The sequence below is a fragment of the Manacus vitellinus genome, unplaced genomic scaffold (genome assembly GCF_001715985.3).
Source record: "Manacus vitellinus isolate BGI_N305 unplaced genomic scaffold, ASM171598v3 scaffold_49_pilon, whole genome shotgun sequence".
Taxonomy (NCBI): domain Eukaryota; kingdom Metazoa; phylum Chordata; class Aves; order Passeriformes; family Pipridae; genus Manacus; species Manacus vitellinus.
This window is the reverse complement of record NW_021940603.1, coordinates 1,541,002-1,560,807: the sequence shown is the minus strand read 5'-3', so window position 1 is coordinate 1,560,807 and position 19,806 is coordinate 1,541,002. Positions and strand designations below refer to the sequence as shown.

General features: G+C 55.4%; 2 protein-coding genes across 2 annotated transcripts in view; one reads left to right on the top strand and one right to left on the bottom strand.

Annotated features, from left to right (window-relative positions):
• Positions 1–1,266, top strand: part of SENP2 (SUMO specific peptidase 2) — a 28,845-nt gene extending 27,579 nt beyond the window's left edge. The window contains exons 15-17 of the mRNA XM_029962649.1: positions 202–286; positions 502–597; positions 1,084–1,266. Coding sequence (XP_029818509.1) covers positions 202–286; positions 502–597; positions 1,084–1,146 — 244 coding nt within the window. The 3' untranslated portion in view covers positions 1,147–1,266. The remainder of the gene's footprint in view (positions 1–201; positions 287–501; positions 598–1,083) is intronic.
• A 1,391-nt stretch (positions 1,267–2,657) lies between these two features.
• Positions 2,658–19,806, bottom strand: part of IGF2BP2 (insulin like growth factor 2 mRNA binding protein 2) — a 19,430-nt gene continuing 2,281 nt past the window's right edge. Inside the window, exons 2-16 of the mRNA XM_029962648.1 lie at positions 18,210–18,280; positions 15,697–15,745; positions 15,315–15,366; positions 14,759–14,822; positions 13,493–13,765; positions 9,559–9,693; positions 9,289–9,411; positions 8,591–8,726; positions 8,273–8,401; positions 6,296–6,364; positions 5,893–6,009; positions 5,568–5,642; positions 5,213–5,344; positions 4,834–4,947; positions 2,658–3,882 (exon numbers count right to left, since the gene is read on the bottom strand). Coding sequence (XP_029818508.1) covers positions 3,784–3,882; positions 4,834–4,947; positions 5,213–5,344; positions 5,568–5,642; positions 5,893–6,009; positions 6,296–6,364; positions 8,273–8,401; positions 8,591–8,726; positions 9,289–9,411; positions 9,559–9,693; positions 13,493–13,765; positions 14,759–14,822; positions 15,315–15,366; positions 15,697–15,745; positions 18,210–18,280 — 1,638 coding nt within the window. The 3' untranslated portion in view covers positions 2,658–3,783. The remainder of the gene's footprint in view (positions 3,883–4,833; positions 4,948–5,212; positions 5,345–5,567; positions 5,643–5,892; positions 6,010–6,295; positions 6,365–8,272; positions 8,402–8,590; positions 8,727–9,288; positions 9,412–9,558; positions 9,694–13,492; positions 13,766–14,758; positions 14,823–15,314; positions 15,367–15,696; positions 15,746–18,209; positions 18,281–19,806) is intronic.

The window sequence follows — 19,806 nt, the reverse complement described above, 5'->3', positions numbered from 1 at the left end:
TGGGGAACCCCACTTGCAGCCTCTCACCGTGCCTCTAAATTTAAGATTGGGATTTTTCCTCCACATTCCTTAAATCCTCTGCTGTGAGGATCCTCTGACAGTTCACTGCCACTCATCTTCCTGTCACTCTTCAGCAGCTTTTTTTTTTTTTGTTGCCCTAAACTGGGGAGATGAAAAGTGATTTTGTGTTGTTTTAAACAGACAATACCTGCAAGAGGAAAGCAGGGAAAAAAGAAAGCTGGAATTGACTGCTTCTGAGTGGACTCTTCGCAGCCTGAGCCCGGAGGTCCGTGAGCAGTGCCTGGATTTGGGATGTGAGGGAGGGAATAACACTTTCCAAGGAAGCAAAAGGGATTACTTGGGACTATTCCTTGGGTTTGGGAGCAGGAAATGGGTCCTGGAAGTAGGTTTTCAGTTGTTGGTGTGGGTAATGTGTGCTATGAACAAATTGCTGCTCCTTTAAGGCAGATAAAAATTCTCCATCTTTTTTGTGTTCCTCAGGAAATCCCTCAACAAACTAATGGAAGTGACTGCGGGGTTTTTGTTTGCAAATTTGCTGATTCCATCTCCAGAGACAAACCCATCACCTTCACACAGGTGAGGGAAGTGAGAAACGGCTCCAGCCTTTCCCACATGGATACAAGAGCCAGGGCAGGGGCTGAGTGTTTGTTCCTCATGTCTTGTGTCTGCTTCTTGGCAAGATCATGGAATCATGGAATCCCAGAGTGGTTTGGGTTGGAAGGGACCTTAAAACCCAACCTGTTCCAACCACAGGATGCTGCAGCCAGAGGTTTCTAATATCTGGCCTTTGTATCTCTTGGAAAACAGGTTTCCCCCTTGGAGCAGTTCAGACACTGGTTATTTTCCAGCGTGGTGGCCTTTAATAAACATCCTTCAGAGCAAACATGGCTTTGTTGGGTGGTTGTGTCACCCTTGAGTGAAACCCACCTTGTACCCAAATGGCAGGTGCTGACAGCTCTGAAGAGCAACTTCCATTCAAGAATTCCCTGGGTGCTTATGGAGATTTTCTGCCTCTTTCTCCCCTGCCTTCCTGTTTAATGGATTTTTCCCTTTCCTTTCCAGGAGCACATGCCTTACTTCCGCCGGAAGATGGTGTGGGAAATAATTCATCAGCAGCTGCTGTGAGACATGCACTGTTAGCAAAACACTGTTCTGTAAAAAAAGAGAGGTATTTATTTCTTACTGTTAAGATAAATATTTAATTTATGTAAGAGCCTTATTGTAAGGGAACTTTACTTGTTAATAAATTAGAGTAATTTATTTTTTAATTGAAAACCGGTTTGGTGTCTCCATGGGGTTTTTTAACTTGCTCACAATTCCTGAGGAAGAGGAGGGGGTGTCTCCTCTCCTGGGCTCTGGGGGATATCCCTGTGCTGTTCCTTGCCTGGAGATCCTCTTGTGGAAGAGCAGAGGGGCTTTATCCATCTTTTCTTTCACACTGGTTGCCTCAGTCTGCCACAAACTCAGGCTCTCCAAAGGGAGAACGATTCCAAAGGCGATTGGTTGTGTTTTGTCCTTACAAATAATTAATTGGACATAATTATCTTCCCTAAGGACACAGAAGATCCAAGCTCTGAATGTTTTAGGTGTCCTTTCCCCTTCCCTTCAGGTCTCCCTGTTCAGGGCTGCAGGTTTGAGGATGAATTGTTCCTTTTTTGGGGGCAAACACAAAAGGATGCCTGCAGAGGTGTTTGGGGTGGGGGCTTGGTGCTCTGAGGTTTTTTAGGGTGACACCAGAGCCTGCCCTCTCCAAGGCAGTGTCCCTGGTGCTGGAGGGGTGGGAGGGAAGAGCCCAGAGGGGGGTTCTCTCACTGTGGCCCCCTCAGCCCAGCCAGCCCTACCCCTGCCACCCAGGGACATCCCAGCCCCATCTGGAACCTTTCCCCGTTGGATATTCCGCCGTTCTGGCTTTGCCAAGGATGTGCAGGGATGCAGAGGTAGTTCCATGATGGCAACTCCCACGTGGCAATGCCTACACCCCCCCCCTCCCCAAAATCCCACCACACCCACCCCTTCCCTCCCCACCTGCAGGGAAATGGGGCATCCACGGGGGAACCCCCAGCGGTGCCCGACGCGAGGGATCCCAAAGAAATCACGGAGAGCAGGCTCAGGCTCTGGTTAACGGATATATTCTCTTTTTTTTTTCCTGTCGGTGTCTCGGGTTGGTTTTTCACACACACTATTGCAGCAGGGGAAAACGCGGTATTTTTCGCAGCCCCCGGCACCTCGCTCCTCCCCTCCTGCCTGGTGCTTTTTCCGCTGCTTCCACCGTCGCTTGGATTTACTTAACCCTTTTTTTTTTTTTTTTTAAATTTACTTTTTTTACGTTTGGCTTTTTTTTTTTCTTTTTTCTCCTTTCTTCTTTTTTTCCCTTTTTTCTTGTTCTTTTTTCCCTTTTTGTTTTTTCTTTTTTTTTCTTTTTCCTTTTTCGACCCATTCTTTCTCCAAGCTTTCTCTCCTCCTTCCGAGGAACGCACTTGGCCCTCGCTTGGCAGGAGAGCACGGGAGAGCTCTGGAACAAACGGCGGGGGGTGGGTGGAGTGGTTTCCTTCTCCGACCTCGCAAGCTGACTTGGTCGAGATCATCTTTCCAACTCCGTTTTTTTTTATACAAATAAAAAAAAAAAAATGCTCCAACTCTCAGTTTTACAAGGCATACAAAAATCTCTAAAAGGGCAACAAGCGCAAGGTGCTGAGGTACGAAAACCTGAGGTAGTTTTTTTTGTGTGTGTCTGTGTGTGTGTGTGTGTTGGGGGGATCGTTGGGGATATTTTTTAATTTTAAAAATATTTTTTAAAAATTTTTTCAAAAAATTATTTTTAATTTTGCTGGTTGGTTTTTCCAGCCCCTGGGCTGGCAACCTCTTTTGTAAATCCACTTTTTTTTTTTCCTCCACCCATTTCCCCCTCCTCTCCCTGCAACAAGGACGTTTCCCAGCCCAAAGCGGGCAGGGCTGGTGCTGCCCATAGTTTTTCAGGGATGTCAGTGCCGGGCAGTGATGGAGAGAGGATAGACAGACAGAAAGGGGGGACAGAACGGATGCAACCCCCACTTTTGGAGTCTGTGAAGCAAAGAGGAAAGGGTGGGTGAGGGAGAGATTCCTCTTGCAGGAGGCAAGGGGAATCCTGTTGACTCCTACAGGCCCTGCTCTTCTCAAAGCCCTTCAGAAATCGTTTTTTAACACTTATTTAATAATTTTTTTCCCTGCTGGCAATCCTACAGCTCTGCTGCTCTATGGTGCATTAGAGAACCAATGGACCAGCTCCTGCCCTTAGACCTCTAGAAAAGCCTGCTTTTGCTAAAAACAAAGAGCCCCCTCCCCCTGAAAATTAAAAAAAAAAAAAAAGAAAAATAATTAAAAAAAAACCAAAATAAAACCTTACAAAACTTAAAAATGGGGCGTTAGTTTCGTTACCGATATATTAATTCTAAAATTAACGAGCGCCGTGGCCCCCCCCAGGCCGGGCCAGCCCCTCCTGGGTGAAACGGGGTGGGGGGAAAACTCCAAACAAATCCCAAACAAATTCCCAAAAATTCCAAAATCCAAATCCCCTCTCTCTGCCTGTGTTAGTCCACCTGGAGGGAGAGCGTTGGCGGGGGAGGCGATGGAATAAGGCAGAGGCTGCGGGGTGGAGGGAGCCCTCCCCGTGCCCCTCCCGGCTGACAGCTGGGGGGCCCGGGGGGGTCTTTGGTTTGTGCCCTGCCCTGCTGGGGGTCCGGGGGCGCCGGGGGGGTTACATTCGTCGGGCGGTGGCGGCGAGCCTCACTTGCTGTGCTGCTGCGAGGCCGCGGCTCCCTGAGCGTGTTTGTGCTCCTGCTGCTTCACCTGCTGCACGATTTCCCTGATCTTGCGCTGGGCGGTCTGGGGGGAGGCAGAAATGGGGGTCAGGGGGCACCACCGGCAGCTCTGCCCCCCTCCCCGAGCCATGACAGCATCACAACCTGCCAGCTTTTAACCCCAGGACAAGCCCAGCTGTAATTAAAGCTGGGGTTTAGCTTGTTCTTCCATTGCTCCATGGCCTCAATTTTGGGGTGTCACCCCCCAGCAGTCAGGAGCCAAGGGTGTGGTATGTGCACCCAGGTGGGATGGGGGAGCCCATTCCCACCCAGTGTGCAAGACAGATTTTGGCTAAATTGAGGAAAAACTTTAATTTTAAAGCAGCCAAACCTCCTTTATAATTTCTGGCCTCATAAACAAGCTGCTCATAGACTCACAGGATTACTGAGTTGGAAGGGACCCACAAGGGTTGTCCAGTCCAACCCTCAGCCCTGCACAGGCCCAGCCCCAAGAGTCACCCCCTGTGCCCCAGAGAATCAGCCAAACCCTCCTGGAGCTCTGGCAGCCTTGGGGCTGTGCCCACTGCCCTGGGGAGCCTGGTCAGTGCCCAACCAGCCTCTGGGGGAAGAACCTTTGCTGAGATCCAACCTGACCCTGCCCTGGCACAGCTCCAGCCATTCCCTGGGTGCTGTTCTTGGTCCCCCAGAGCAGAGCTCAGTCCCTGCCACTCCTCTGCCCCTGCCCAGGCAGTTGGAACTGCACTGAGGTCTCCCCTCAGTCTCCTCCAGCTGAACACACCAAGTGCCCTCAGTGTCCTCCCACGGCTCCAAATCAAGGCCCTTCCCCATCCTTGCTGCCTCCTTTGTACACTCTCTGATGGCTTCAGATCCTTCTTACACTGCAGTGACCAAAACTGCCCAGAAACCTCCCAGATCGGGGCAGCAGGATGCTCAGGGAACGAATGCTGTGCTTGGTGGCTTTCCTTAAACTGGATGGGAATGCCAGAAAAGCCATGGCCACGTGGCCAAACCTCACCTGACTGGCAAAGAAATGCCCGATGATTTTGACGACGACCTCGTCGTTCTCGTCCGGGGTTTGGTCCCGCGGCACAATCACTTCTGCACTCGTTAAATTCTGCAGCTCATTCACCTGGAGAAAAGGACACAGATCCAGGTTTTGCTGTGGAAGAGCCAAAATCCTCCGTTGCCAGTGCCACCCCCAGCTCCGAGCCGGCACATGGCACTGGGAATGCTGTGGGTCACACCCCGTCCCCCTCAGCCACCACGAAGAGCCCCCTCCAGGGACTGAGACATTGCTGGGATCATGGAGCACCCGGACAGGGTGATGGGACATGGGGGACGCCCAACTCTGCCCCACTGGGGCAGGTGGGAGCACCCCTGCACCCCCCACCTACCGTCTTGCCGCCTTTGCCGATGACGCGGCCGGCGGCGAAGGAAGGCACCTTGATGTGGGCTTCGAGCTTCACCTCCTCCTTCGGGTTAAAGAAGTTTTCCTCTTTCAGCTTCCCGAATATTCGTCCCTGGGCCTGCAGAGGGGACAGAAGAAGGGAAGTAAAACCAGCGGTGCCTGCCGTGCCCTCCATCCCCATGGGTGATGATGTGCCACCAGCACCAAAGTCGTGGTCCCAAGCCATGAGCCCCCCTGGCACTCAGAGGGTGGCAGCACAGCGGGGACTGCAACCTGCTGGGATGCCCTCACTGTGTCCCTGCCCATGTCCTCACCCAGCACCCACCCCACAGCCAGCACACCTTGAACTGAGCCTCGGGTGGCCCCGTGATGATCACCATCCGCTCGCTGGCGTCCGGACCTTCTGCTGGGGCGATCTGGGAGGGAGTGGGAAGGACTGTGAGTGGGACCCCCTCCTCGGGCAAGACCTCCCCTAAATGGGATGCCCCCCCGTGCAAGGACATCCCCCCACCTGTGCAGGAGTGACAACCAGGCTTGCAGGACTGGGTTTCTACTAATTTGGGGAGTAAAACCACCCCCCAAGGGCTCCCATTCTCTGCCCTCAATAGCAGGAAGGGGAAACTGAGGCATGAAGGCCCCGGGCAACCCCTGCAGAGCCCTGCTCACCTTGATGGAGGCACCAGCAAACCGTGCCAGCTGCTTGATGTGCTGCCCCTTCTTGCCGATGATGGCCCCCACCGCCTGCGTCGGGATGAACAAGTTCACCACCTCCTGCTCCGGCAGCTGGAAGGGGCACAGAGGAGTCAGAGGGTCAGGGGATCAGATGGATCAGGGGGTGGCCTCCCCACCCCAGCATGCCAGGGTTGAGGAGGAGCTGGGTTGGGCTGGGTTGGTGCGGGTTGAGTTGGGTAAGTTCTGGGAATTGGGTTGGGTTGAGGTGCTGGCACCCGCCTTGGTTTTTTGCCTGCCCTGGCCACACAACCCCCCCCTCCCAAGGTGCTCAAGTGAAGACCTCATGGAGGGAGGTGCTGGGGCACTTTTGGGGTGCTGATGGGGAAGGGGCACTTACAGGGTGCTGGTGGGGGAAGGCGCCAGCCGGAGAGGCTCCGTACAGACCTGACACGTAGGCTGAGGAGCCCTGTGGTGGGAGAGGAAACAGGGTCAGTGACATCAGTGACGTCCCCAAGGTGCCAGCTCCTTCCCAGCCCCATCCCAGCCACCCCTAGTACGAGTGAGAAGAGCAGTGTGCCACCACCATGAGCCTGGTGGGGACTCAGGGACCACCCCCCACCCCCTGAGACCCCTCTGAGACCCTGGGTGCACCCAAGGGTGTAAAAGGGTGAGCTACAGCCTGGATGCTGTGCTTCTGGCCCAGCACAAAGGGGCTGGGAGGCGGTGGGACCTCCCAGTTAACCCCAGTTCCTCCCCACTGCTGGTTTTTTGGCCGTGTCCTGCTGATGGAGCAGCCACAACCCTGGAAAGCCTCTTGGCTGTGCTGCAACCACCACTGGTCCCCTGTGGAGAAGGTGGGAGTTGGGGAGAACTGAGCAAAACGTCTGCTTTGGCTCTTATTTCTATCCCCATTGTCCCTCTCCAGTTCCAAGAGAGGGAAAAGCAAAGGCTGAAGATGTTCTCCCAATACCCAGGCTGGGAGCAGGGAGAAAGCAGAGGGCCTCTCCATGGCCAGAAGGAAGGACTGTGTGCCAGCACCCCAACCCAACCCACCCCAACCCAACTCAACTTCTTCTGTGTCTCAGATCCATCAGACATTTCTCCTGGCAACAGACACAACTCCCTCCCACTCTGGGGGACATCAACAGGTCATCTCCCACCCAGCCAGAGTGGCCTCCACTTCTCAGCCTCCCCCATTCACTGTGAAGCTCCTTTCTCATCCTCCATCCTTGCCCAGTCTCTAGACCTCCACATTTTTGTCTTACTATAAATAAACAGGGTGGATTTCCAAGAGGAAATTGCTCCTCTTGGCCTCACCAGGGGGACTTAAAACAGGACATGCAAAGCTTTGGGGTGAAGGACCCCACACCAAACGCTGCCCTTCAGAAGCCTGCCCAGACCCTCCCCATCACACCCACAAATACTTCCCACAAGCTGATGTCTCCCAGCATACAGGGAGAGCATCCTCCCCTCCATGGGCTGGCACAGACACACCAACTGACCCTCCTGCTGCCCTCCAGAGCCACCAGCCCCCCTCACCCTCCCTGGCACTCACCGTCCTCCTGCGCCCGCTCTGCTGCTGCCATCACCAGGGAGAGAAAACAGCACAAGTCAATCAACCCACAGCTTGGAATAAACTCTTCAGAGACTAACAGAGACAGCCCACAGCACCTGGGGGACCCAAGGGTGCTCTGCATATGCTGCTGGATGGACTTTCTCAGCACTTTGGCCACCGTGGTCTCTGGGCACTGGACCATTGCTGCCCACACGGGACCTCAGGGGTTTTGAAGATCCTTCCCCAGGTCTCAGCACCCCAAGAACAAGGAAAATGCCTCCCTATGAGGTGGGGTGGAGATTGGTTCCCTGCAAGCACAACCCCTGCGTGCCAGGGCAGGGATCCAAGGTGATCCTTTGTTGGTGGATGCACAGGGTGGGCTGCTCGTCCCCTGCACATCCTGTGACCACACCAGGGGACTCAGGTGGCCACCAAGACCAGAGCCACAGGGCACAACCCAGCCCACACCAACCCAGCAGTGGGCTTGGAGTCAGGACTGAAGAGCACCCGCAAGGTTCTTCCACACTCTCTTCAGACACTGACCCCCGAGAGACAGCTAGTCCTTAAACATGTGAAACCAAGCTCAGCACAACACAGGGATCTTCCCAGGAGCTGAATCCAAGGAACCACCTTCATTCCCTGCCCTCTCCACTCTGCTGCCATGACAGCATCCTCCCCAAATGGCCAAGAGTCAGAGCTCCCACTCAAGGCTCCTGCAGTTCCAGTGACCACCCAAAGCCAACAGCTCCAGCAGGACACTCCAGACACCACTCTGCCCCCAGGAACACACCCCCACACCCCAAAGCCTCCCACACGTACTGCAAAGGGGTGGTAGGGGGTGGCAGCTGCAGCCCCTCGGGCCCCCGGGGCGGACGGGAGCATGGACAGCCCTGTGGAGAAGATGCCCAAGGCGTTGAGGTTCAGTCCTGGGATCAGGTTGGCTTGTTGCTGGGAAAACAAAGAGGTGGAGAGAGGTGTGAAAGGCAGAGTGGGGGTTTTGGGCTTCTCACCCCTTTGTGGGTGTGATGGTTGAGGGCCAACCAACCCTTGTCATAACATATTGACACTCTCCCCTCCAGTTTTCTTCTGGCCACCACAGTGGAGTGGGAGCATCCCAGGGGGAAGGCTGGAGCTTACATTGACAGCCACCACGTCGTTCTCGTAGGCCTCTCTCAGCTTCTTCATGATCTCCACCTCGGCATGGGAGCAGGCCTCCGTGCTGCCCTTCACCGTGATGGTCCGCTCGGGGTTGTAAATGGTCAAATCCTGCAAACTGCCCGCAGGGAGACCCAGACACGCCGTTACATTCTTCCTCCGGGGCAAGAAAAGCCCCAGGAAAACTCAAATCAAAGTTGAGGGTTCCTCCCCAAGACAGATTCCACACATCCCTCCCCCTCTCCTGGCCCAGCGTCACCATCCACCTGGGCTGAGGAACGTCCACCTGGGATGGGAATGCACACGGAAGGACACAACTGCTCTGTTTTCTGGCTCTAGCACAGCCCATCCCATGCTGGATGGAAGGAGGTGGCTTGGGGTTCACCAGGACTTCACTGAATCATGGAATTCCAGAATGGTTTGTGTTAGAAGGGACCTTAAAGCCCATCCAGTGCCACCCCCTGCCATGGGCAGGGACACCTCCCACTAGCCCAGGTTGCTCCAAGCCCTGTCCAACCTGGCCTTGAACACTTCCTGGGATGGGGTAGCCACAGCTTCTCTGGGCAACCTGTGCCAGGGTCTCCCCACCCTCACAGAGAAGAATTCCTTCCCAATATCCCATCTATCCCTGCCCTCTGGTAGTGGGAAGCCATTGCCCTTGTCCTGTCACAGGAACTTACGGGGAGATGGTGATCTTCGTGCCCGTGTCCTGCTCAATCTTCTTGAGGTTGCGGCCCTCCTTGCCAATCAACCTCCCCACCAGGCTGTTGTGTGCCAGGATTTTCAAGGGAATCTCTTCTGCTCTAAAACGGATTCAAAAATAAAATCCAAAGGTCCGTCTGGCCAGGAAACCCATTTCCAGGCAGGGGCACTACGGACACGGTGGAAGGAGCAGAAGAACCACCACCGTTTCAAACCACCACCCATCTGGCTGAGCCCGCAGCACTCACGATTTAGTTTCATCAGCCTCCTTCTGCATGATATCCAGGATCATGCGACAGGCTTCGGAGCAGCCCTCGGGCGTGGCGTGGATGGTGATGGGCTTTTCGGCGGCGCCGGCGTTCTCCTTCCGGTGGATGTCGACCCTACGGAGAAACAACCGGCAGAGAGGAGCCCCCTGAGATGGGTCTGGTGGCACACAGAGGTTTTCGAGAGCTCAGGAGCTGAGAAAAACTCGTTTCAACACTTGCTCGAGCTTTGGGGTGAACCTGGGTCTCGGGTGCATCTGCCACCACCTGGCTCATGCAAGCCCAGGTCGTGTTTGGTTTTGGGTGCTTTGGAGCAGACCTGGGCTATGTTTGCCCCAAAGCTTTGCCTTTAGGGAGCTGAGGGGCGTCACAACGTCAACCAATGCATCGAGGAGGCAGAACAAACCCTCAACAGCTCAAAGCCCTGAGCCACCTGCCTATCCTCTCTGATGCCAGTCCCACTCGGAGTCGGAGACCGGGTCAGGGGTCTCCAGAGGTCCCTTCCGACCTCCACCTCTCTCTGCACAACACCCGAGGCTGTCCAGCGACCACGTCCTTCGGGACAGAGAGAACTTACCCGTGGGCAGCGTCTGTCCCGACACGGAGGCAACACGTCAACAAGAGCGCTGGTACTCACGCCCTCCCTCGGGAGAGCAGCAGCCCCTCCCGTGCGCCCGGCGGGACCTGCTCTCCTCCTCTGGTCCTCCCTCAGCTCATGGCGGGGAGGCGGAACGCGCCTCCAGCTCGCTCCTCACGCTCAACCGTACCTGGCAAAGGCCCTGAGAGAGAGGGAGAGAGGAAAGCAGGGTAGGAGACTCCCGCACTTCAACCACGCGTCCTGGAGAGCAGGGGGAAGCGACCTCTCCGTCTTCTCCGCGCGAGGCCGCGCGCTCTTCCCGCCGCAGAATGACGGACGCCATGCAGCTGTCCTGCCACGGGCCACCACCGTGTGTCCCTGTCACTGCCGCAGCCAGGGCCACATCTTCTCTTCTGAGCAGGGGCGGCATCCCTCAGCCCCTCGGTGAATCCCACCGGCGTTCGGCTCTGACGCGGCAGAGCCTCCGGCCACGTCTCCGAGGTCTCCATCCCGACTGGGGTCACTCCTGGTGTCGCTGTGTGTGCCAGGCCAAGGCCTGTGGGGCAGAGTCACCCCCATCCGTGGGGGAATGGTGTGGGGTCCCGGTGGGTTTGCCCAGGTCAACTCTTCCATGAGCTCCTGAGCCAGCGCGTCGGAACGTGAGCAGCGGAGGGTGAGCCAGGTAAGGCTGGGGGAGCTGAGATAAGGGCAGAGTCAACTCCACCAGCTCCAAAGGGACCTCAGAGTGGTTCCATCCAAGCGCTGAGTAGGGAGTGAAAACAGAGTGTGATCCCCTTTGTAGGCTCCATCTCTCCGGATCTCCCACGGCTTCAGCCAGAGCTGCTCAGGCAGGAGGCTGGGCCCGAGTGGACTGTGCAAGGAGGTGATGGGGACACTGGCACTGCTGAGCTCTCCCTGCCCTTGGTCACATCTACAGCCCATGGTGACCCTGCTGTGTGCTGTGTGACACCTCTGAGGCACTCCCAGCCGTGCAGCTCTGTCAGGTTGGTTTGCAGGATCTGTTCCCAGCAGGCACAGGGACACCCTGTCTCCCCCTTTGCCAGGGACAGGGCAAGAACATCACAAGGGGCCACACAAGGCAATGACAGACCAAGCTGATACTCCCAGTTAGGGGGAACCCATGAGGATCCCAACAAACCCCACGCACGGGAGCCAGGTAGCTCCTTGAACCCACAAGCAGCCGAGGCTGGTGGAGGTGGGGACACAGCTGAGCCTCTGCCCTGGAGAAGGACCAAGCACCAGGGAAGGGCTCAATGGAGGCACTGAGGTGATGAGGACCTTGGACAATCACCAGAGAGAGGTACAAGCCAAGTTTCTGGCTGACCAAGCCATCCCACACCTGGGTGTGAGGCATGAGCTCCCTTTGCAGAGGGAAGATGTGATGCCAGGAAGGGGTTGCCATGTTCAAGGCGTATCCCACCCCAAAGGGCTGAAGAAGGGAGAGCTCTGGACTTTCCAGCACATCCCAGTGCCACTGCTGCACAGCTCCACTCCAACGGGAGGATGGGGAAGGGGACCCTCAGCACCCTCACCCCATCACCAGGAGCTGAAGGAAGCGGCGACCAGGGATGGTGGGACACGGACAGGGCAGGTTTGCCCGTGGTGTAGCAGGAAAAGCCTCCAAGACACATCACAGGGGTCTGGGAATGCTTCAGGGAGCAGTGGCCATGAGGAACAGCCCTCTCCAGGTGGACAATACGGTGTTCATGCAGGTTTATCCTGGTAGCCATGGTCCTCTCCTCACTGAGTTCCAGGGGCTGTGGAAGGTCATCTGGTGGGGTGGGCTCTTGGCCTGGGCTTCTTCGTGGGAGAAGATGGCTCAGCTGGGGGACAGTTTTGTCCCCTGGAGCTCAGGAGCATCTCTGGGATCACTGTGTGTGCAGCCAGGGGGTGAAGTCCGATGTGACCAGAAGAATCCAGAACCCAAGGTCGCTTTGGGTAGGAGCAGGGGCTGGACATCACTCCGGGTGGCCTGAGCAAGGACACAGTTGTGGGATGACACCCCAAACTGAAGGAAAGGGTCTCCTGAGACTGCCCAGGACAGGTGCTTGAGGTCCTCTTTGCCCAAGGTTGGAGTGGAAGTGGTGGCACATGGTCTCTGTGGGTAGGTCAAGAGAGGGGGCGAGCACAGAGTACGGCCTTCCTCCAGGGCACCAGGTCTTCAGGGCAGGCACAGGGAGCTAATCCATAAGGAAGGATAATTTCATGGCAGAAACTGCCCCAGGCAGCAGCGTTTGGCCTCGTGGTCAGGAGAAACCAGCACCTTCCCACTCTTCACCAGGCTCAGGGCTTGGAAAGGGCAACTTGCAGTCTTGGGTGGTGGGGACACAGCTACCCCTGCTGCTCATCCCACCAGGACTCACTTGGAGAAGGGCTTGTGGCCAACAGGGACCAGCTCACAGCCACCAGGCGGCCCTGCCCGAGGGCCAGCCGGGCTCCAAGAGCTCCTCTCTCCCTACTCATCTGCCCCCTTTCCATACAAACCTCTTCCTGCCAACCCAACGCCGGGGTCTGGATCGTCTTCCTACCTCCGGCCGCGCTACTACCAAATAATTTGCCTCTAAAAGCTCCTCTGAGAACTAGGATGTTGTTATGGGACAGGAGTCCTACGTCCCATGGGATCACTGGGTTCGGGATGATGAGCATGGGAGAAGGTAGCTTTGGGTTAGACACAAACACACCTGGGCAGGAACAAACCATGCAGGAAAACCATGCGGAGGATCAGCGGTGAAATCAAGGAGGACAGCGACAAGAGAAACATGGAAAACTTTGGCAAGACAAATCCCCCTTTTTGTTCTTTCCTTCTTTTTTTCCGAAAATAGAAATGTTAAAAAAAAATGTTAATTGCTAAAAAAAGGCTTCCAACAGTTACAAAGCCTGTCCTTCTCATGGCAGTGCTCCCATGGTGTCCCCTTTCCCCCTACAACAGCTCTAGCCCATATGGGATGCTCATCCCATATGATTATGATCCCATTGATGAGCAAATCCCGAGGGCAAAGACCACTGCACTGAGGATTCCCCTCTGGGATTTTAACCCCAAACTTGCCATTTCTCCCTAAAGCCTCATCCCCAGCTGCTTTCATGAGGCTTTAGGAACTCATTCCTGGCCTTTTCCAACATGCATCCCCCTCCTGCCGCACCGAGACCACCCTGGCCAGCAAGAATGGTTCAGGATTTGAGCTCTGCCACCATCCCCTGAAGGTTGCACCCCAAGGAATCGGCACTGGCCGGCACTCCAGAGCCCCGAGTGCAGGGAGGACCCCAAGTTGGGACCTGCAGCACCCTACAGAAGGAAACAAAACCATTTGAAGTACTTACTTGGACTGGGTTTGCTTAGTAAGGTTCTTTATGGTCAAGCCCTCCTTTCCTATGATCGCACCAACAAACTGCGTGGGCACCAGCATCCGCAGTGGGAACTCGAGCTGTTTGGGCTGCGAGGAGCCCCCCGGGGAGGAGCCCCGCTCCCTGGAAGAGTGGCCCCCGCGGCGGGATCGCTGGGGGGGCGGAGGGGAGCTCACCTCTTCATCCGGGATGTAGGAAATCTTGAAGGAATAGTTCTCAAACTGGTGGTCGCTCAGCTTCTCTATGGCTCTGCAAGGCAGGGACACGCGCAGGGTGCTGAGGGGCTCCCCGGGGACGGGCACCCCACCAGCACCCCCAGAGCCTGCTAGTCCATGGCCCCTCCCCAGTCCTCAGCTTCTCCCTCCCTGGTCTGGAGAAGGTGGCCATGGGAAGCCAGAGCCCCTCACTTTTCCCATGAGGACCAAGTCCCGTAGCGTGGTGGGACATCATCCCCTCCCATGTGGCTGATGCTGGAGCTGGCACACAGCTCATCTCCCCAGCAGAGGTGGGACGGCAGCCTGGGGACCTGCCCCTTCACCTGGGAACCTACTCCCGGGCCAAGTACTTCCCAGAAACAGCCTCACAGGCTTTTTGGACATGGAAAAGGTGATAGAGCAGCTCTGAGCAACCACCACAGCTCCAGGGAGAGGGATGCAGCACGTGGTGCCCCTTTTTAGGAAACCCCAACTCCCTTCCTTGCAGGACAAGGCTGGGGGCAGCACCTGGACTCTCCATGCCCCAGCCCCTCCTCAGTGATGCTCAGCTGTGCCCGGTGTCTGCCATGACCCCACAAAGTGGTGGTGGCTCCAACCATACTCCTTCCCTCCCTCTGCCACATCCCACTTTGGCTGTGGATGGACCACAACAAGCGGTTCCTTGCCAGGCCTGAAATCCACGTCCACTGAGGACTTCTGCAGCTTCACCATCCAAAAAAGCCTCTTATCCTGAAGTACCAAGCACTGCTGTCTTGGGGAAACTCTCCTGTCTTCCTTTTTTGCCACACATCCCAAGGCCATGCTGTCCAAAGGGAATTGCACGTCCAGGAGACAAAAGGAGAGAAGGCCCCTTGAAGGGACAACCACAGGGCTGATGGCCACAGGAAACCCCATCTCCCATCAGGGGAGAAGGCAGGAGACAGCCCAGCAGTGGGACAACTTAGACAGAAGACAAGATGCCTGGGATTCCTCAGGAAAAAGTCTGGTGGTGTGAAATTATGGACAAAGCGAAACAAAGCCCACTCACACTTTTGCCTCTTCCTTGGTGGCGTAGGTCACGTTGACAACGGCTGTTTCTGTGTCTGTGTTCACTGGGGGAGCAAGAGGAGGACAGTTAGAGCAGGGAGGGAGAGAGGTCACTGCTGCTCCCAGCACACTCCAGAGGGGGGACACAGCTGGGGACAGTGGGATGGGGATGCCTGGCACTGCTGTACTTCCCCCCAGCACAAGGACAGGGCTGGAACAAGACCAGAAGGTGCCAAAGCTGGATCCAAGCAGGACACCTGGCTGGACATCCCCAGTCCATCAGTGGACCCCAAACGACAGTCAGCTCGTTTTTACAGGCCAGGGACCAGGAGAATCCCTGGGGATGGAGGATGGATGGTCCATGCCATCCCACCATGGGATGGGAGGCCCCACCTCTGCTAGCAGGGCTTGGGTTCAAAAGGAAAACCAGTTCAGCCCAGTACTACTGGGATAATTAGGTTTCACCCCAGTGGGTTTCCTTTTCCTGTGGTGTGGGCAGAGCCAGGGAGCAGCGCTGGGAATTTTGCAGGGCTGAGGACCATGCTGGGCCATCTTACCTTGCTCTACGTTCTCCACCGTCCCGTACTGAGCTAACAGGCCATCCAGCACCTGGGGAGAGCAGCAAACCGGGCAGGTGAGGCCCCAGACAGGCAGGGGAAGAGCCCACTCCCCCCACAAACACCCTCCAACATCACCCAACTGCTTAAATGCCTTCACCCACCTGCATCCCACCATCCCAAAGATGCCCCACCACTCAAAGCTGCCCCAAAACTCCATGACCCACAGACAGGCAGGAGCTGGGGCCCAGTTCATGCTCCCTCCTGGGGTTACTGGGAGGGTAAAGGGTGACCCACGGGCAGACCACGTGCTCCAACAGCACAGCTCGTGCTGATGGAGGGGGAGATGAATGGGATGTTTTTAGGATCAGCCACTTCTTACCTCCCACTGTAGGTGGGGGGGGATATTTCGGATCTGGATCTTCCTGCTCCTGCAAAGATAAAGCCCTGGGTTAGGGTCTGCAGGTGCCCCACAGCAGAGGGAACAGCCTCTCTGGGAATCACAGGGCAGCTGGGAAGCATCCCACTTCCCCACGCTGAGCCAGGGCAGCTCATCCCCAGGGAAAGAGCTTCTCCCAGCTTTGCCCCGGTCACCCTGCCGGGGCTGGAGCTGTCTCCAGAATGCTCCCTCCTCATGCTGGCTGTCAGGTTTCCAAGGAAACCTCCTGAAAGGAGCCTCTGCAGAGCCATGGCCGCACAGGGAGGCTGGGATGCATGGACACCCCTGACCACGCTGCCCTGGGCTGGGGGCTGGTGGGGACAGGACCCCCAGCCCCACCACAGCCAGCCCTGCTATCCCTTGAGGGGGCTCTCCAAACACGTATCCTGCTATGCCCACCACTTCCCAGCAACGTGGGGCTGCTTTCCTTGGGGAAACCTAAATAAATGTTCTTGGAGCTGGCCAACACACCCAACCTTCCAACCTGACATGATAGTGTTCCCAATCTGGCCATGGCTGCATTCCAAACCTGGCCGTGGTTGCACTCCAAACCTGGCTGTGACAGCATTCCCTGTCTCATGACTGTGCTCCCAACCTGGCCATGGTTACACTCTCAAGCTCATCACGGAGCAGCCTTGGGGAATGGATGCACAGGAACCACTGCCAAGGCTTCCCATGGCATAACAGCCACCAAACACCTCCCCAGCCTGGCTGTGCTTGGGCAGTGGGGAGTTTTGAGACAGTCCAATCCATGGAGGATCCAACCAAGCCATGAGCTCATCCATGGGCCACCCAGATCAGCATTCCCAATCCTGCTTGTAGTCAGTCAGCTCTGACCAAAGAGCTATGTTAGCTCTCCCAATACCTGGGATGAGCTTCCTGAGAGCTCCCCCACACACAGCCAGGTTTTGGGAGCTGATCAGCAGCTGGAAGCTGATTTTATGAAGTTTTCCCCTTCCCTGGGATGAGCTCAAGGAGGATGCTTGGAAGGACAGGCACCACCAGCCTCAACACTACGTGGGGACAGGGAAGCAGCTCCAGCTGATGGTCACCAGCACCCAGGGGCTTTGGGCCAAATCCTGCAGGACCAGGAGGCAGGAGGAGATGGAAGAAGACATCAACACCCTGATTCCACCAGCAATCTTCAACTCCTGCCTGCTCCAAGGGATGCATCCCATTCCCAAAATGCCTGGTGACAGGCTGTGAGGCCGCTGTGCCTGAGCAAATCCCAGTGAGCCTCAAACCACTGGAGAGAGCTGGACATGCTGCCTGGTTACTCCCACCACCTTCCAAGCCCCAAACAATGGGTGGAACCTTCACTGGTCTTATCCCAAGGTGCCACACTCGGCTGCAAGCCAAAGCATCACCATAACCAGCCTCCTCCTGCAGCTTGAGAACCATCAGGATGCCACAGGTTGGACCAGGGAGGAGCTGCTCTCCCTTTGGGGTTCAGCTGGGTCAGCTCACCTGCCACCAAAGCCCAGCACAGAGGGTACTTTGAGGGAGCTCATCCAAGAGAAACCAGCACAGCAGCTGCACACAGTCCCCTGGTCACTCCTGGGAAGCCTCTGCCTTGAACTGAATTGCTCCAAGGCTGTAATTTCCCTACATGTCTCCAAAGGGAGATGCCATGAGAGATGCCAAGGGAGATGCCAGAGCAGCCCAGTCTCCTGAGGTGGTGCTCACCCCTCTGTGCCTGCCACCCACCTCCCCAAACACCCAAACAGAAGGATCACAGCACGGTGCCACGTAACCCCACTTCCCAAAAGGACACTACAACATTCCCACTTCCAATGTCCATCCAAGCTCATGCAGAGCACCTAAAGACACTCAAATAGTGCTCCAAGGTTCCCCCCACCCCCAGGCAGGACTCCCAGCAGCTCATCATCAGCACTGACCATTTAAAATAAGGTTATTATTCCCACAGGGTGTATTTTTTTATGGCTCTTGTAATTCCCCACCTGGCTGGAGCAGTGCTGGACCACACACAGTCATCACTGATGGAGCGATGGATGTGTGATTCCCAGGGCTGGGGCAGGGACCACCCTCATCCAACACCACTCCCAGGAGGATCTGGAGGCAGAAACCCCCTTTATTTTTATTTCAGTTTCATTTTCCTCGCTCCTCCCGAAACCTGGGGACTGATTTAGAGGGACAGGACCCCACCACAGGAGCTCATGACCAGAGGTAGCAGCCACGTATCCCCCAACCAGTTTTGCAGCAGGCTGGTGGGGATTTAAAAAACATAATAAATGTAACAACCACTTCGGGGAAAAACACTTAAATGTGTGATGCAACTGCCACAGCGAGCTGTCCTTGGATAACCTGGAGAGCTGATCCTCCTGTATCACCCTTTGGCTCTGCCCTACCTGCACACCCACCTCGTGCCCAGACCAGGACAAAGTGCCCTGTGGGAACAGAGCACCGGCTTCAAGAGCTAAAGAAACCGGGTTCACCTGCTTTTTTTCCCTTCTAAATTCAACCCAAACAGGTCCTGCTTGGCAGCAGCTCCAGGAGGGAGTATCTCCTTCGTCCCAGAGCCAGGTTTTGGGCACGGGCAGCACGCATGGGATCGAGGGGGAGTGAGGCTATGGGGTGGGCTCAGGAACTAATCCAGCTGTGTGTCATTTCCTGCATCCATCAGAGCAAAATCATGGGGCTGACATCACAATCCTGAAGGGAAAGGGGATGGAAACCCAGGAAAACCTGCCAGCATCACCCCATGCCACATGCCCGGGGTCTGCACTTGCTGAAATCAAGCAATAAAACAGAAAATGCCTTAAAACTTATGGTGGGTTCCCCAGAATCAGGTGGATTGGGGGTTTTTCAGCACATCTCCCTCTTTTCCAGCGTGGCTTCCTGCCCTCCCATAGCTGCCAGGGAAACAGTGGGTAACAACCCCCCTCCAAAATCCAGGGACACAGAAGGAGAATAAAAAAGATGAGACGAAGGTGTGAAATGAAAACGAGCCACCAGCTCCCTGCTCAACCTCCACAGGTCCTCCCTAGATCCTCCTGTGGATCACTCAGCCATCCCCTGCTCTCCTGCTCCAGAGGGTCTTCACATCCCAAAGTATTTGGGAATCAGAAACTCAATTTCACTGAGCTGGCTTAAATATAAGCCCTGTAATAATACTACAGTAATAAAAATATAGTAATATAACAAAATGATAATACAATAACATGAAAAATCATATATAATGGTATATAATTAATATTATGGAATATAATATTCACCACTCTCTGCCCTAAAAAAAGCAGAATTTTTTTCTACTCAAGCTTTAGTATCTTAACTGCATTAAAGCCACAAAGGGATTTTATCACCTTCCACCTCGGAACGGTGCTGGGGGCAGACAAAACACGGTCTGGCACCTCCTGCTTTCCTGAAAAATCAGTTTTCAAGAGAACTAGGGGGAAAAACCAGAGGGAAAACATGCTGGAAATCAAACAGGAGCCCAGCCTGCTTTATGAAATATTTGTCCCAGGGAAGAAAACACCTACAAAAAAAGATTCCCATCATCAGGCACGGACCAAATTCCATCCCAGTTGAATTTTCCAGACCCAGCCACACCGACCAGGCAGGGAAGGAAGTGGTTGTTGGGTTTGTGTCTGCCATTATATATATATAAATATTTTAAGTCTATTAGGGACAAGTTTTGTTGCCTCCTAACCCCATCCAGCAGCGGATCTTCCCGAGTTGCTCCATCAGTGCCAGGCTGGATGAGCATTAAAGGGCTGCCCCAGTTTCAACCAGTTGCCAAGAGCATCGAGGCTGCTCCAGTTCCCTCCCAGCCCAGGCTTTGCCCTGACGCTCTTAAGGAATTAAAATCCGTTGTTGTTAAAGCCCAGCAACCTGCCGAGGGTCGGGAGCACGGGATGGACACAGCCCCGGGAGCTGGGATGTATTAACAATAGGGATGGACGGGAATAACGGCCCATCTGTCACGGCCCGGCCACGGGAAGGGGGGGAGGAAACAAAAGAGGGTGGGGGAAGAGGAGGGAGGGAGATGAGAAGGTAAAGAAAAAAGAAAGGGGGAAAAAAGGGGGGGAAAAC